The 15,813-nt window shown below is 27.8% G+C and overlaps 4 protein-coding genes across 6 annotated transcripts; 2 read left to right on the top strand and 2 right to left on the bottom strand.

Annotated features, from left to right (window-relative positions):
* Nucleotides 1-852: 852 nt before the first annotated feature.
* LOC111040278 (cysteine-rich hydrophobic domain-containing protein 2) lies at nucleotides 853-7,241 on the bottom strand. Its single transcript, XM_022324124.1, has 5 exons — nucleotides 6,960-7,241; nucleotides 6,527-6,668; nucleotides 3,188-3,398; nucleotides 2,979-3,095; nucleotides 853-1,754 (listed from the first exon to the last, which is right to left on the bottom strand). Exons 2-5 carry the CDS (start codon nucleotides 6,646-6,648, stop codon nucleotides 1,704-1,706), a joined length of 501 nt encoding a protein of 166 aa, XP_022179816.1. The 5' UTR covers nucleotides 6,649-6,668; nucleotides 6,960-7,241; the 3' UTR covers nucleotides 853-1,703.
* A 130-nt stretch (nucleotides 7,242-7,371) lies between these two features.
* On the top strand, nucleotides 7,372-9,458 carry LOC111040279 (short coiled-coil protein A). Its single transcript, XM_022324125.1, has 4 exons — nucleotides 7,372-7,709; nucleotides 7,794-7,910; nucleotides 8,319-8,405; nucleotides 8,502-9,458. The coding sequence occupies exons 1-4, from the start codon at nucleotides 7,646-7,648 to the stop codon at nucleotides 8,642-8,644; spliced, it is 411 nt and encodes a 136-aa protein (XP_022179817.1). The 5' UTR covers nucleotides 7,372-7,645; the 3' UTR covers nucleotides 8,645-9,458.
* On the bottom strand, nucleotides 9,384-15,683 carry LOC111040276 (fibroblast growth factor 1-like). Of its 3 annotated transcripts, none has more exons than XM_022324121.1 (4): nucleotides 15,576-15,683; nucleotides 10,695-10,867; nucleotides 10,333-10,627; nucleotides 9,384-10,279 (listed from the first exon to the last, which is right to left on the bottom strand). In XM_022324121.1, the coding sequence occupies exons 2-4, from the start codon at nucleotides 10,754-10,756 to the stop codon at nucleotides 10,094-10,096; spliced, it is 543 nt and encodes a 180-aa protein (XP_022179813.1). In that variant the 5' UTR covers nucleotides 10,757-10,867; nucleotides 15,576-15,683; the 3' UTR covers nucleotides 9,384-10,093. The 3 variants fall into 3 exon arrangements, with proteins under 3 accessions (XP_022179813.1, XP_022179815.1, XP_022179814.1); XM_022324123.1 differs by lacking the exon at nucleotides 15,576-15,683 and adding an exon at nucleotides 11,709-12,298; XM_022324122.1 differs by lacking the exon at nucleotides 15,576-15,683 and adding an exon at nucleotides 11,764-12,298.
* LOC111040260 (renalase-like) lies at nucleotides 14,780-15,769 on the top strand. The gene has a single exon (XM_022324093.1). It carries the CDS (start codon nucleotides 14,780-14,782, stop codon nucleotides 15,767-15,769), a length of 990 nt encoding a protein of 329 aa, XP_022179785.1.
* The last annotated feature ends 44 nt before the right edge of the window (nucleotides 15,770-15,813 follow it).

The raw sequence follows: 15,813 nt of genomic DNA, 5'->3' as shown, positions 1-15,813 counted from the left end.
AAATGTAAATTGTAATTATGTTGATATTTAGGTTCATATATTTTGTCCATAATATGCCTAAATGCCATTATTAGTTGTATTATACACATTTTTTTATATAAATTTATTATATTATATTCTCTGATAGTTATGTTTTACAGTTTTTATTAAATTATTCATTTTAAATTTAAATAAACAAATATTATGAATTATTATTCTTCATCAATAATTTTACTCAAATTCTAATATCTAGAAGTTTATTTATACATACCACTGTCATTAACATTAGTTGTGTTTTATTATTGTTAAGCCTCTCATCAGTATAATATTTCTAAATTTCTAAACATGTTATATGAAAATGCCATGGAAGTAATAAGGCAACTCATTACTTTCATATTTTACATACTTAACATTATAGCAAAGGTGAGTTGATAGGTTATACACCGTTAAAAACGTAATATAACATGAAGAACAGATGTATTATACTTAGTACCTATACTCGAAAGACAAAAATTTATCACAGCAACCCTGCCTTGAACCTCAATGACGTTAGGAATTGTATTTTTTCTTCGTTAACCTACTCCAGTATTCTCAATATTATAGTGTCATTAAATTAATTTAATAACAAAATACTTATAATCTGGTACACACATTTCTACACTCTTAAGTCCAACCACTATACTGACCCTGACTGGTATATCGTTTAAAAATTACCCAACTGTAATAAACCTAACCCCAGCCAGTCCTTTCTGTTACACTTTGTTTATATCTTCCAACTGAACCTATAAAATATACTATACAATAAACAATAACTGGCATGTGTATAAGCTCGTTTACAAACAACATTTATTGAAAAGAATATTTACACCACAATTAAAAACAATTTGATTATACATATATTAACATTAAAATATTTATTTATGCACAAATTAATCACTTGGAACTAACATACTTGATCCTTTGGAAGCATGTACATTGGATACTTAATTAATACAACTGATAATATAAAAAAAAATATATAGGTAAATCTTAATATATCTTATACAATTAAAACCAAACAATAAAAAGTTTATTTTCAATTATAAACTAACGTTTATACCAAATAAAAATACAAATTTATGTGATGCTGTCATGAAATTTACTTAAACATATATAATTTATTTTAAGTACTAAGTTTAAGTGTACAACATGATATTATTTTTTTGTTCAAGTAATTGACTTAAAATTATATATTAAAAGTCTAAAAGTTATCAAATAACTTTTAAAAAAAATAAACAGGTCAGATTCTTCTAAGGACGAGATAAACATATAACTTTTAATATTAAGTACCCGTCCAGGTATCACACAAATTGATATCACATTAAATCATAATTTTTAAATTAAGTATTGAGGGTATAAGACATAGACATATCTTTATTTTAATCAACGATTGTTGAAAGTATTATGTAATCATACATTTAAAAATTAATGTAATATACATACAACTAATTTAGTTTCACATAGTCATAAATCCATTTTATTTTACGATATTGAGCAAGTTTGGATGACTGATAAATAACTCCAAAAATTAAAATTGATAAGAATACATTCAAAATTCTATAAACTACCTGGTAAAAAGATAATTGGTTTAATTGGTTTGTGCCATGCAAATTAATAACTAACCAATATTCTATCTTTAAACAGATAAAAATAAACAAAATGTAAACATTTGCATTACATTTTACCTAATCTGGTTTATAAATTGGGATTTTCGGAATAAACTCCACCAAAAGTACCTGTAAGAAAATACAAATACAATAAATGACATTGCATAATAAATTAAGTTTAAGAAGGGATACATTTTAGATATTTCAAACCATTTTACTTCAAATTTATAATTTTTTTTTATAATAATTAAATTATATAAACATTTGAAAATTGTTCAGTCAGTGATCCTCATTATAAATATTTCAAATAAACTCAAGTCAACTTATATTAAAAATAGGTAAAATAGGTGATCACTCTGCTGTACAGTAGGTTTTGAGTGCGCCTCTTCATTGAGTAAGTCACTATAATGTAACCTTTGTGTTAAATTTGAATTCAATGATAAATCATTACAATTAAATAATTAATTTTACTCTTAAAATATGGTAGGTTGAATTAATTATTGGAAATCTTTGTTCAAATATCTAACTTTGTCCAAATTTGAACGATGTCTGTAGAAAGTGCTAATATGTTGTAATACATTTTTTTGTTTTAGAATAAAATATTAACAAGGAACCTAGAATTAAATTTTCAAACCTAAATCTGAATCTTAGCAGTCTTACCTATAAAAACTAAGCATTTTATATATTTTAAATTACAAAGTTATTTGCACAATTTCGTGATTTTAACAAAATTTGAACTAATGATTATAAAAAAAAGATTGTATAAATATAATTTATTTAAAAATTATTAATAACAATTTATGAGGAACCACAAAACAGCTAAAAGCTAGTAATTAATACTTTTGTAAATAGTGTAATTCTAATTCCTATATAAAAAATATATTGAGGTAAGTATTATCAGTATAGCAAAATACAAAATAGTAAAATATATGCATATTCATTTTTTTAATAAATAATTTACACCTTTCACACTTATTTTTGGAGTACTGAACTTTACAAAAAAATGATTCAAATATACAGGAAGTCTAAAGAATTCAATAACTTATGTGTTCTAAAGAAACTTAGTCAATAATTTTGTTTGTGAGGTGCTTTTTTTTATATAAAATAACCACTGCATGTATAAAATAATTTGCTTAAAAATTTTAGTCCAGCCTACAAGAGAACATTAATGTTTCACATTCTGATGACAGTGACCGACACCGATATTATTAGTATGTTAGATTATGTTGAATGAGGAGGGCCACATTTTGATATGGACATGGTACATGAACCAGAGGATAATACAAAATTTTATAACATCAATCATAAAGCTTAAATATTTAAATAAAATTATATAAGGCTTTAAAAACTTACATATTCCGTAATAGAAGAAGTATCTACTCTTTGTTTGTTTAATCTCCAATGCAAACCAATTTTATTATAAAGATGATTATTTTCCCAATCAAGTAATTTGTTCAAACTATGCTGAGTCTAAAATTAAAGTTTATAAATTGATATGATAACATACATTTTATAGTTAAAAACATAGAATTTAAAATATTATATTAATTAAGATTAATTACCCGTTTGCTGAGGCAAATAACAGGCCAAAGTGAACAACCAAGAGTACAGCAGCAACACATACATCCACAAAACAACCATTTAGCATTCATTGGTAAACTTTTCTTTAAAACAGAATTGATTCGTGCCATTGTCTCTTCAAATTCTTCAGGGGCCACACGTGATACAAGTGCACTTGGAAATTCTGATTGGAATCTGCTACTCAGTCCAAAACTATAATATATATAAAGATATTATTTTTACTTATAAATCAATCACTGATATATCAATATACAGCCATACAAGGTGATCAATTTAACTAAGACACTTGAATATTATATTAATGTGTGTGTCTTATATTAAATTGATCATTCCGTATACACGTTTAAACAATACTACCTATCTATGTTATTTTCATTTCACCATTAAAATAAATTTTCTAAAATAACTACTTGTATTCTGCAGGAAAAATAAAAAAAGAATACAGAAATTATAAACAATAAAATACAGATAACGGGTAACACTCTGCTGTACATTAGATGTGTTTACTCTATAGAGCGTCACTGTAATGGATGTATTAAATTTGAATTCAATGATATAAAATCATAGTATACAAAAAAACGATTCTGAGGCTAATATATTACAAATTATATTTCATGATACTTTTGTGATTAAATTTAATTATTTTACTATTCGGCATTAGTACTACAGTAGGTTAAATTCATTTTTTGACGAAAAAAATTGCATTTGAAAATATCATGGTGTGTTTAAAATATAATAATAGTCATAATTGTTTGATGTATTTTCTAAACCAATATAAACATGCAGAGAAAATGTAATGTATCTATTATTATTTCTTTTAATTATACTAAAAAAACAAAATCAAATTTATTTGAAACTGCTTTTCCATAAAAATTTGTTGTCTATTTTTCTTGAAGCTTTTTAAAAATACTCGGAATTTTAAACTCCAAAGGTTAATCATGGTAAAATCAATACATTTATCACTTCGCTCAGAATCTAAAAGAAGAGATAATTTCTGCTTATAAAACTTATATCAATGTCAGCTAAAAATGTACTCATCGTAGTCAAAAATTAAAATTTTATGAAATTACACAAGGTAGTAGTTTATTTATTTATCTACATTTTAAAGGAAAATATGAAAGACTATGTGTATACTTATGATTTAATTATTATTCAACTATTTGTCACGACTTTTATTTAATAAATGTACAGTCACAGTGTACAATAGTTTATTTTAAATCATATCCTATGGTAAAAACAGACATAGTCATTTTAATGAGATACATATTTAATTAGTTTTATTATTTACTATTTAATATATTAACATGTTTTTTTTTATATTAACTTTAAGTTAATGTATGACCTTTAACATTATGCTACACATTTGCATATAATTTTATATTTATCAATTGCATCCCGGTCTAATCAGATAAGATAACATAATACCTTAGACTATATGCTAGTATATTATGAATTAAGCATAACACACTAAATATTAACATCAAAATAAAGATTAAAAATACTAGATAATACCAAAATTATTATACAATAGCAGTTTATAACGTTATAGTACAAATATTATACTAGTTATAGCAATGGCTTAGATTTAAATGCACTTAAAAGGCATTTATAAACTTATAAGCAGAGATTTCCTTAAAAATATTCCCAGGATATGATAGCAGATTTCTTCAGAAATCAAGATAAATTTGTGAATTGTTTTATTTAAGAACCAGATTACCTTATGATGTTTTAGTACAATACCTATGTATATTCATTTTTTAGTAATATTACTGGAAATACATTAAAAATGCCACAAAAAGTTTGTTAGCATAGTGTGTACTTGAAACACATTTGTATCTTGGAAACAGGGTAGGACTAGGCCACTGGGACATCAGGAATTTTTCCAGTGGGCCATAGCAAGAGGCTGTACCGCCACAGCAATGATCTTGATAAAAGAAAAATTATTTCAATTGTTTTTTTATGGAATTTCTATCAATTGAAATTGATAGAAAAATCGAAAAACATATATAGTAGTGGCTGGTCAAAAAATAGAATTTCCTGGTATGTATTTTGGAGCTAATCCAACCCTGCTTAAAAAGCTTCATGTCAAACTTCCAGCAAAAAAATTTACCAATAACTAATGTATTATTAAAATTAAAAAATAGTAATTAATGATCAAAATCTTTAAATCATATTAAATATATTGTGAAAGAAATTTGTTTGTCCAGACCTGTATAAAAAAAACCACAATTTTCGAGTCTTTAAAAGTCTTTTTTATAATACCAAATTAAAATTCTTTAATTGATTGAACATCACAGCTCAAGGTCGATGGACAAAGTGAAAATTCAGTGGTATTCTTTAAGAGATGTATGCAGCATCAGACAAAACTAGCCAATGGCTGAAAAAATTGTACATTTTTATATGATGACGAAGACAAAGAATTAGCACAACATTATCACTTTAATTGTATAAAGTAGTTGTTATTCATATTGTATTTGTGTTTACTTTAAGGCCATACAAAAAAAAATTATACCAAATTTATGCGTATGCAATGTACATTATTTTAATTTTAAGATCCAAATTTGAGCAACATTAATAATTAATAATTGGAAAAAATACCCACACAAATATTGTTCTCTTTTACTTAGCTATGGTACCTACATAGCTACATGTTGGCTATATTGCAATAATTAGACAATTAGTTTTTTATTTGATACACATAAATTATTTATTCAAAGACACCAGGCTCTTTGCTTTTACCTCTATTTTATATTTTAAAGATATCTTTATTATTGTAATTAAAATGTTAATACATACATAGGTAATTAAAGGATAAAATGTGAAAATACACGGTGATTCATCAGTGTATGGCCATTTAAAAGTTAGACATCATATTATAGCATGTAGTTAATGCAATTAATCATTTAATTAATTAACCTACTAATAAATATTACACTATACCCACTAAAATATTTCATAAACTATTTTCAAGCTTATCTTTTCTTTTTTTGTTACGCATGAATTTTGTTTCAACTCATGAAAATCCAAAATTTTTTTTGTTTACATTTAGGGTAGCTATTAAAAGGGTTATTCAAAACTTAAAAAATAGGTGATTTGAATTTTAACAGTTTAGTACCAACTTTTGATAATGATCAAATTGTCTTCATTAAGGAATATAAATTTAAAATTTTCAACCTACACACAATTTTTATCACTCAGGATAGTTATTTTAAAGATAAAATAAATTAATAAAACTGCAATCGACGAGATTGCGCAACAAACTTTTGAATGAACATGACAAAAAGTGAACACTATTGAACCCAGAAAATGTCATTACTTACACAGTGAGATTCCCAATTCCTCTGATTAGTATCGGGTCTTGAACATGCATTAGGTACGCTTCGTCCATAGACGTGCATGCAATCTCTTCATCGTACTGCTGTATGTCGTCGAATACAGCCATGACATTTGTGATGGTATCCGCTGAATGAACAATAATTGATTTTTTTTTAATGTAATGTTTAGAAGAGCAGCTGTAATCACTCATCACTCAACGTGATTTGGGGAATGGGAATAAGCACAGATTGCAAGGACATCCAGCCGAGTACCCGTTGAATGTCGGTGAATTGGACATTTTATTATCAGACCCACCAAATTTTCTGAAATGGGACAAACGGCCTGGATATCTTACTATTTATGACCTATATTTGCTGTATCCTTACAGAGTATTAACAAACAATAGTTGCAAAACAAAATATTTATGATAGCACTTACCCAGAGATCTAGCGTGATATAAATTATTATTTGTAGATCGTGTCGATCGCCGTGTTTTCGGCGAGAACGGTCTACCGCACCAAAAGCCAACGACAGACGAAACCAAAAATAAGACAGCACGAATAGGAAATTTATGTAAATTGTAAGTCGGCAGAATTATTATTGCAGTCGGATTTAGATATTTAATGTTATTTATTAATTATTACTATTATTGTTCTTCGTCGTACATCAAATAACAACAGCACTACGCCACTACAGCAGCAGAAATTAATTATGTCATTGTGATTTCGAGCGCAAAAATAATAATATTTATTATTTTGTTTTTGTTTTCTCGTTGTGTTGGCAATAACGACCGTGCTACCATAGAACAATTTACTGGTGCTAGTGTGCTACTACCACAACTGCGTGATATCATTTATTTTATCGCTATCTCACGATATCTAGAAATTTGCAATTATCGACAAAAATGTAAATATTAATAAATAATAGCCAATAGTCTATTACTCACCTTTATTGGCTATATTATGTTTAGGTTTATTGTGACTGTACATTTTATGGTGATTTAGTTTATTTTACTGATTTGATTTGTTCTACACTTCCAAGTTCTAGTCTAATCCCTTCCCTCCGGAGTAATAGATGCATTAGTGTAAGGACACCAGACGTGTACGTGCATATACGTACCTACGATGGAAGAAGACAAAGACAAGTCGCCGGAAGACAATATCCCTTTGGCAGACGATGACCCTCAAGGTATGTTTCGAACGGTAGATTTGCTAATAGTTACTACTTCGGTCAAGCATTAACGTTTACTTCAATTTTAAATTATGATCACAGCCATTATCCATGATGACCAAGACATATCTCAATGTTCCGATGTCATTGTACGCAATCAAAGTATGGATTCATTACAGTCATCATTTACAAACGGTAGTAATAGTCCAAGCAGAAACAGTGAGTGTTCTATGTACATTATAATTTGTTTGTATTTCACCAGAAAAATACTGTTTCCTAAACATTAGTCCAGTATTTTAATTTAACTATATCGGCTACAGCCAAACAAAGTATGTTATTATTTAAATCATTGACATATTGGTAAATTTACTTTTATACATCATTGAGACACGGTAGAGTAGGATACTCGGCTATATCATTATATATCTATAATTCTCTTCATTATACTAAAAATGAGTAATTGATATCAGTCAGATTAGTGTCCTGGAATTTAATTTTGAATATATAATCTTTGCTTAAAAATATTCAACTTATAGTAGATTGTCTAAAACTCAATTAATGCTAAAAAATAAAACTATTTATACTACACTATCAGCCTAAGTATTTATATGCATGCTGTTTTTATAGGTTTAGATCGTGATATGAGTCCTGATGAATTAGAAGAAAAAGCCAGACTTATTACACAAGTCTTAGAACTACAAAACACATTAGATGGTGAACATATTTTATATATATATAACTACATTGCATCTTATTTAAAATTAAAATAAGTACATAATTAAGGTTATTGAACATAAAATAAATTTTTAGATTTATCTCAACGTGTGGATAGTGTAAAAGAAGAAAATTTGAAACTACGATCTGAAAATCAAGTTCTTGGCCAATATATTGAAAATCTGATGTCTGCGTCTAGTGTGTTCCAGACTACTTCACCAAGAGTGAAAAAGAAATGAAAAATAGATTATTATTTTTATTTGCTGCCATACAAAAATGCAAATTAATTTAACCTTAATGCATACAATACGCACAAAGCTTTCTCGTCATAGATTTGAACTCTTTCTACTTTAACCTTGAATCTATACAACAAACTGATTTTAAAAGTTATTAATTTATTGTCACTATTTACTATATAAAATCTAAGTTAACATTTTTTTAATTTTTAATACAGTTATACTAGACTCTGTTTGTTGAAACTAATAATTTATTGAACAAGTTAATTTTTTATCTTATTCTCATTATATCTACTTAAGGAGAATAATTTACAAAAAAAAAAAAATGTATAAAGTGTTTCTATCTTATTTATGTTTTATTTTGAATTATTTTAAGTTATAACACATTCCATTCATACTTATATTGTATGTTCAATATATTGATATGAAAATAATTTTATTTTTTTATGATTTCCCATTATGTACAAACAGCATAAGCTATTAAAAATAAAGTATGTATCTCATTATCAGTATTTAATTAATATTATTTAAATGTAGGTGTTTACTCAACATTTTAGATTATTGCTTTAGTTTTTAATGTTAATTTATTATAATTGTTATTACCTGAAATTATAGAAGTCTAGATTTAAATTTAAACATCTTATATTTGATATTGTCTAATTTTACCATGATATACTGATAACTATAATACTCTGTTCCCAAAGATGACAATCTGTATTTACATTTTACGTATCGTGAATGGGCGATTTGCACATTAAGAACCACTTAATAATGCTGACACCAATTAAGCGGTGGGGGATGCACAGTACTGGATAAGTATTGCTATGGAAACTGCTAATTCTCTTTTGAAAAAATAATACAAAAATACAGAAAAAATAATCCAATGCATTTTTTCTATTTTATAAAAATTGTATTTATTTATTTTAATAACATAATGAGGAATCTTAAATCTTAAAGTAAAGATACTGACTAGTTTAATAAGACTTAAAGTAATAAGTAATAACATATACTAGCCTAGCCTGTATTGTATTGGCTTTGAAAAGCTTCAACTACTTCATAATAAATAACTATTATTGTTTAATATTATTTTCATATTATAAATGTATAAAATAATGTGATACAAGTATGTGTGCTAACTGCTAAATAAAATACGATTTCACTAAAAAATAAATGATGAATTTCAAAAAAAAAATTAAATCATATATATATATATTTTTTTTTTATTAAGATATTCACAATCTGTACTTTTTAGTACAATAAGTGTATGTGATGAAAGAAAAAAAAATATAAATAAAAACCCACCCATTATTGGCACTTGACTAGGGATATAGTAATATATTGGATAATATAGTATTTATATATTAATATTTCATCAAATGCCTATATATAAATTGTATTCGACAATATTATTATTGTATTATATAAAATGTAAGAATGTAGCATGAATAATACCTATACAACAATTGTTAAAAAATGTGTAGCATGTTGTCCTCTTTTAGTTGTTGGACCTAATTTTATTTTACCATTTTTTTTTATAGCTACATACCATTTTTTTCGTTGATATTTTAAAGATAGGTATGCACTGTAAGGACCCTCTGGTTGTTCAATGAAAATTGTTGAATTGTTGTTCGGATCAGCCTAAAAATAAATTTGAAATTAAAAATAAAACTATTAAATACTCAAATTCTTACTTCTCCATAAAGAAGTCCATCTTTATTCATAGCTAAAAACAAATTGGCTTCAACTCCTCTAATACGAACATGACCAGGAGACATTGATGTGAATTCCATTACACAGTGACTGTCTATGTCATCATCGGAACTGGATACTTTTCCGTTTTCAAGTATTAAAATACAATACCCATGCCTGCAGTTTAGTTTCATCCTGCGGCCATAATGTTTAATCACACGTGTGTCGAGAATTACAGATTTTTGGTTCTTCTGAGAAGAATGATCATTTGACACATGTGCATTGCTCAACAAGTGACTAACATAAATCAGACAATTCAAATAATTTATTAATTTTTTATAATGTCAGTAGTAAGTGTATTAACCTCTTGGAAGCTGCAACATCGTATGTTGTTGTTAGAGATGTTGTTTCTTCTTCTTGGTCCATGAAAAGTGTGTTAAAAATAAAATAAAATTACTGTGATACCAGAAAACTGTGGTTTTTTAACAAAATTGTTATTAACAAAATCAGATACTTCCAAGTACACAGCAGGATTAACTGAAAAAAAAAAATAACCACCTACACATCTAATGTCTATATTATATATTATGTTTATATACAATAAGTCATAAGAGGCAATGCTGCAATAGCCAATGACGCATGTGTGGGTTTGATGTGGGCTGACCACTAACAATCTAAAATTAAGTTTGTATTTTTACCTTTAACCCCTCCATAACATATTATACATAATGTACTTTCTAGGATATTATAGCCTATAGTACAACTATATGAATATATTATATGATCAAATAATTTAATATACAAATTTTTTTATGGATTAAATAAAGATATAAAGTGAGTAGGTAGTTATATCTATGAATAAAACATAGTTACGTAGATATATATGCATAAAAATTGTTTTTATTATTTAGATTTTAAACCAATCTTCAGTTTAGGAAAATTAATATATAACATAACCCATGGGGCATGGACATTGAATACACATAGGTAGTTAAAAAATTAAAGATTCATACAGTTCATATTTCCCCAGATTTTTTGCTATGTACTCAATAGGTACCAACTATTAGAATTTGGAGGGCTATATCATTATACCAAAACATCCAAAAATATAATTAGGTATAATAGTTAACATAACTCCAGAAAAAAGTCTCTTAAGTATCTAGGGACTAGGTACTTTTTATGGAATAAAAATTCAGTTTATACCAGTTCATTAGTCTAAAAGGTAGCTAATCCTGTACATGTTTTTATTAAAGCTAATTTGTGCTTACAATAGGGCATACAAATTTAAGGTACCTACCATTATAAGTAATCTAACATAGGTACATAAAATTCAAAATTTTTAATCTACCAAGTTCTGAATTTTAACAAAAGCACTCACTTTACACTTATATAATACTTTCCACAAATCTTAGGCACATTCAATTTAGACTTACACATCATATTCGATTATCCTTCCTTATATTCAGTGGTATTCCCATCAAATGTATTAAGGGTATACCCAGTGGCAGCGTGAATAGCTATTTTATGAAGCAACTGCCTCATGCAAAAATGGGGGTGGGTAGTGGGTATCCCAATGACTCAAGTCTCCAAGACCTAGATGGCTAGACTAGCCTTTAATTTATACTCGCATAGTTACATATTACGTATGATCTAAGTTTAAAATGTGTGAAAAAATTTGTGTGTGGGTGTGTACCTACTTATTTGAGGTAGTTGCTTCATAGGAAAAAGGTTTATGCCGCCACTGGGTAGAACACAATTTTAACCCTTATTTTAACAATTTCAATGAAAAATTGTAGGGTAATAGATATTAGATAGTACTAGGGTGCTAAAAACAAGACAGATCTATATGTCCTTACCTACATTAAGTTCTAGACTACGACCTTGGTATAATAAGGTTCGAGGGAGGAGTTTGATAACAAAACAATTTTTATAATTTTTATTTGTTTCAAAAAAAAAATGTCAGTATAAATAATTATAGTATCAAATCAACTAATATAGTATACTTTTTATTGGTTTTCAATAAAGACACAAATCACCTAGGTACTGCAAATACAATAGATATTTGTTCAAAAACTAATGAGCCTCGAAAATATATGCAGACACACAGTAGGTACCTGTACTCAGTATAGTTTAGTATACTGTATATCTGCAAATACGACATACTCATGATTTTTAAAACAAAAAGAGTGTTTATGGCGTGAGTCTACGACCTTCCCCACCGATTCATTGGACGTTTCACCCACAATATGATTTAATTAATTTACATATATTTATATAATTCAAATTCGAACGTCATAATAATACTAATACAAAATTCACTAACATAGATACAAAATTAAATAATGAAAATCAAAAAACCTAACTAATATTTTTTTTTTGTGGAAGATAGCACACAGAACTTTAAAAATTCAAAAATATCTCGTTTGAAAAACTCGCATAACTTTTTAAACATAATAACCCAAAATTTTGCGGAAAGCTCCTGTTTTATAATTAACAATTTTTAATATAGATGCACATGTAGAGTTATTCCTCTACAGAGCTTCAATAAAAAATCAAGTACTTGGATGGTTGATCAACGGACTAGTGTAGACATAGACATGGGCGCCCATTTGGGGGGGGGGGGTAGCACAGGGCACTTCCCCCCATCCCCTGGAAAAAATATTATAAACTTGTAGCTCAATAAATATTACCACAATGTTACCTTATTACCGACATTTTTTATTTTGACCCCCCCTAAAATGTTACCTATGGGCGCTCATGGACATAGACAGTGTAGTACATTTATTATTCCACACTTTCAAAGTATAATTTGTTCTACCTATACTAGTTTAAGTTATAAAATATATAAATATATATATTGATTCAGGGGGGGGGGCACGACCACAAGAGCTCATGTACGTAAAGGGCCTATAGTATTCTAGGCTTAAAGCTACATTGAGTGGTAATCTCTAATTTTAATAGTACCTACCAGATATCCTTTTTTTTGTTTTGAATTGACTGACGTAGAGACCCGTCACCCGCCCACCATGTTCACAGCTACAGCAATGATAAGTCTAGACACATGGTATCAAAATTTGATGGAATCGATATACCTACTCAAGATGTTTGAATGGATACTTGAGTTGAATACTATTAATATTTTCCCTAACATTCTTATTGCTCTAAGAATAGGTTTATCTTATTAATGGTAAGCCATTCCTGTACGGCTGTACCTAATTGTAGTGTGGAAAGAGCATTTTCGAAGTTGGCCAAAATTAAAAATAAAAATAGATCTTCACAAACACGAGATAATCCGTCATCATTCATGATTTTGTCTACAGAAAATTAAGACATTTTATACAAAATGTAAGCTTTGATGAAAATTGTGTATCTATATACTGCGCCACTGCGGTGATATTCTTTTTGTTACATCAAAAAAAAAAAAAATTAATTTAGTTAAAACTTAAATGCAGATTTTGCGTAAAATTTCCTGTTCCTTTCATTGTTTGTGTTCCCAGCTTTTTTGAAAAATACCGTAAATTATCTATTTAGACCTCTCAAATACACCAACTAGATATCCCTTTTCCAGTTTTCCATCAGAAAAAAAGAAATACTGAAGTTGAAAAATTGAAGAATTATCCCGAATACATCGAAAACATATTGTACAGACTATACAGACACAAAATAAAACATACATCATTGTACATGCATCAATACATTTATATTCAAAAATATCTATATATATAATATAATGAATGTTACCTAATAGCATAGACCAATAGTTAATATTTATTACTGCTAACATTGATTAAATACAAATCAATGCTGCTAATAAGTAATAGTTCAGTAAAAGCAAAAAGCTATATATAAAAGCTGTTATTCTAATTTATTTGTCAATAGGGAAAGACAGATAGTGTTATACTAGAATAACAGTTTATAGTAGTACACCAGATGCCAGTACCTGTATTTAATATTTATATAATTATTTGTATAGAAGTACAATAAGTATTTACAGTCAATTTACTTATATAGTAGTATAGTACTATAGTCTATAATTATATTTATAACTCATTTACTCATAATGCATTAATTGTGCAATCTAGTGACTACTTAGTACCCTTCGACAATCGCATTCAACACATTCTCTCATACATGAATGAAAAATAATAATGACATACTATCATAGAACATTAGAACCTATCAGCTGACCTCGCCCCCCCTCACAAACAAATGAATTTTGAATGTTATCACACAATGAACCTTTACACTGATAATGCATAAAATATTATGAATAATGTGAATGCATAATAATATATTACTACACGTCTACATTACTACATTATATATTATTATTTTCTAGTTAGTATTGTCACTCGATACGTTTCCAACTAGAACCTAGAGTTATTACTTTATAAGGTACATTATAGTTTCTTTTTTTTATATACATATTAGATATATATATTTTACATAATGAAAGTACTCTTAATTGGCTGTGGTCTAACCTCTACAATAACAGCCTACTTGTTACGTACCCGTATACCAAATATTCATTTGACACTATGGGACAAAGCCAGAGGCCCAGGTGGCCGCACTTCAGTCCGTCGAGGTCCCAACGGTACATTTGTCGACCTTGGTGCTCAATTCATTACCACTGATGCATCAACATTATCAAAATACTCTGATATATACGAACCACTAATTTCCACAAAAACATTGACACCTATGAATTGCAAAATCGAAGGGATAGCAGAATCAGACCACAAGCAGCACTTTATTGCACCAAACGGTGCTAACTCATTAGTAAAATATTTTTTGGATTATGCTAATATAGACTGCACCAAATTTGAAAAAAGAGTTTGTGCAATCACACCTACAGGTAAAGTGACATGTATTTGTGGAAACGAAGAGACATTTGATTTAATAGTTATAACAGCACCAGTACCACAAATTCTTCAAATGAATTGTCCAATGTCTCAAACGGTTCGGAATGAACTTGAAAAAGTTAACTACAGTACTCGTTTTACTTATAATATGTTTTATGAAAAACCTGTACTAAAAACAGAGTGGGATGTAAAATTTATGGATGATGAAACATTCAGATATGTTTCTATAGATAATAGAAAACGAGAACAATATAATTCACCAGACTGTGTTATTTTCCATACAACCAAGGAATTTGGACAAAAACATATAAAGGAAACCACAGAAAGTATGTTTCAAATGTTAAATGATAAAGTAAACAAATTATTTCCAGACTGGCCATTACCTGCATCATGCAATGTTCATAAATGGTTATATTCACAAGTCACAACTCCTTATAACAACAGTCCTGGGTGTGTTTTACTAAATGAATCCATTCCAATTTTAGCTGGTGGAGATGGTTTCACCCAGTCAACATTCAATGGTTGTATAGAATCGGCATTTAAAATTTGTGAAACTGTAGAAAATTTAAGGTCATAAACATGTATACTTTTTTGTATTATTATATTTAATAACAAAAGGAA

The sequence above is a fragment of the Myzus persicae genome, unplaced genomic scaffold, assembly GCF_001856785.1.
Source record: "Myzus persicae strain clone G006 unplaced genomic scaffold, MPER_G0061.0, whole genome shotgun sequence".
Lineage (NCBI taxonomy): Eukaryota > Metazoa > Arthropoda > Insecta > Hemiptera > Aphididae > Myzus > Myzus persicae.
Note: the sequence above shows the minus strand (reverse complement) of the source record. Positions and strands in the feature narration are given on the sequence as shown.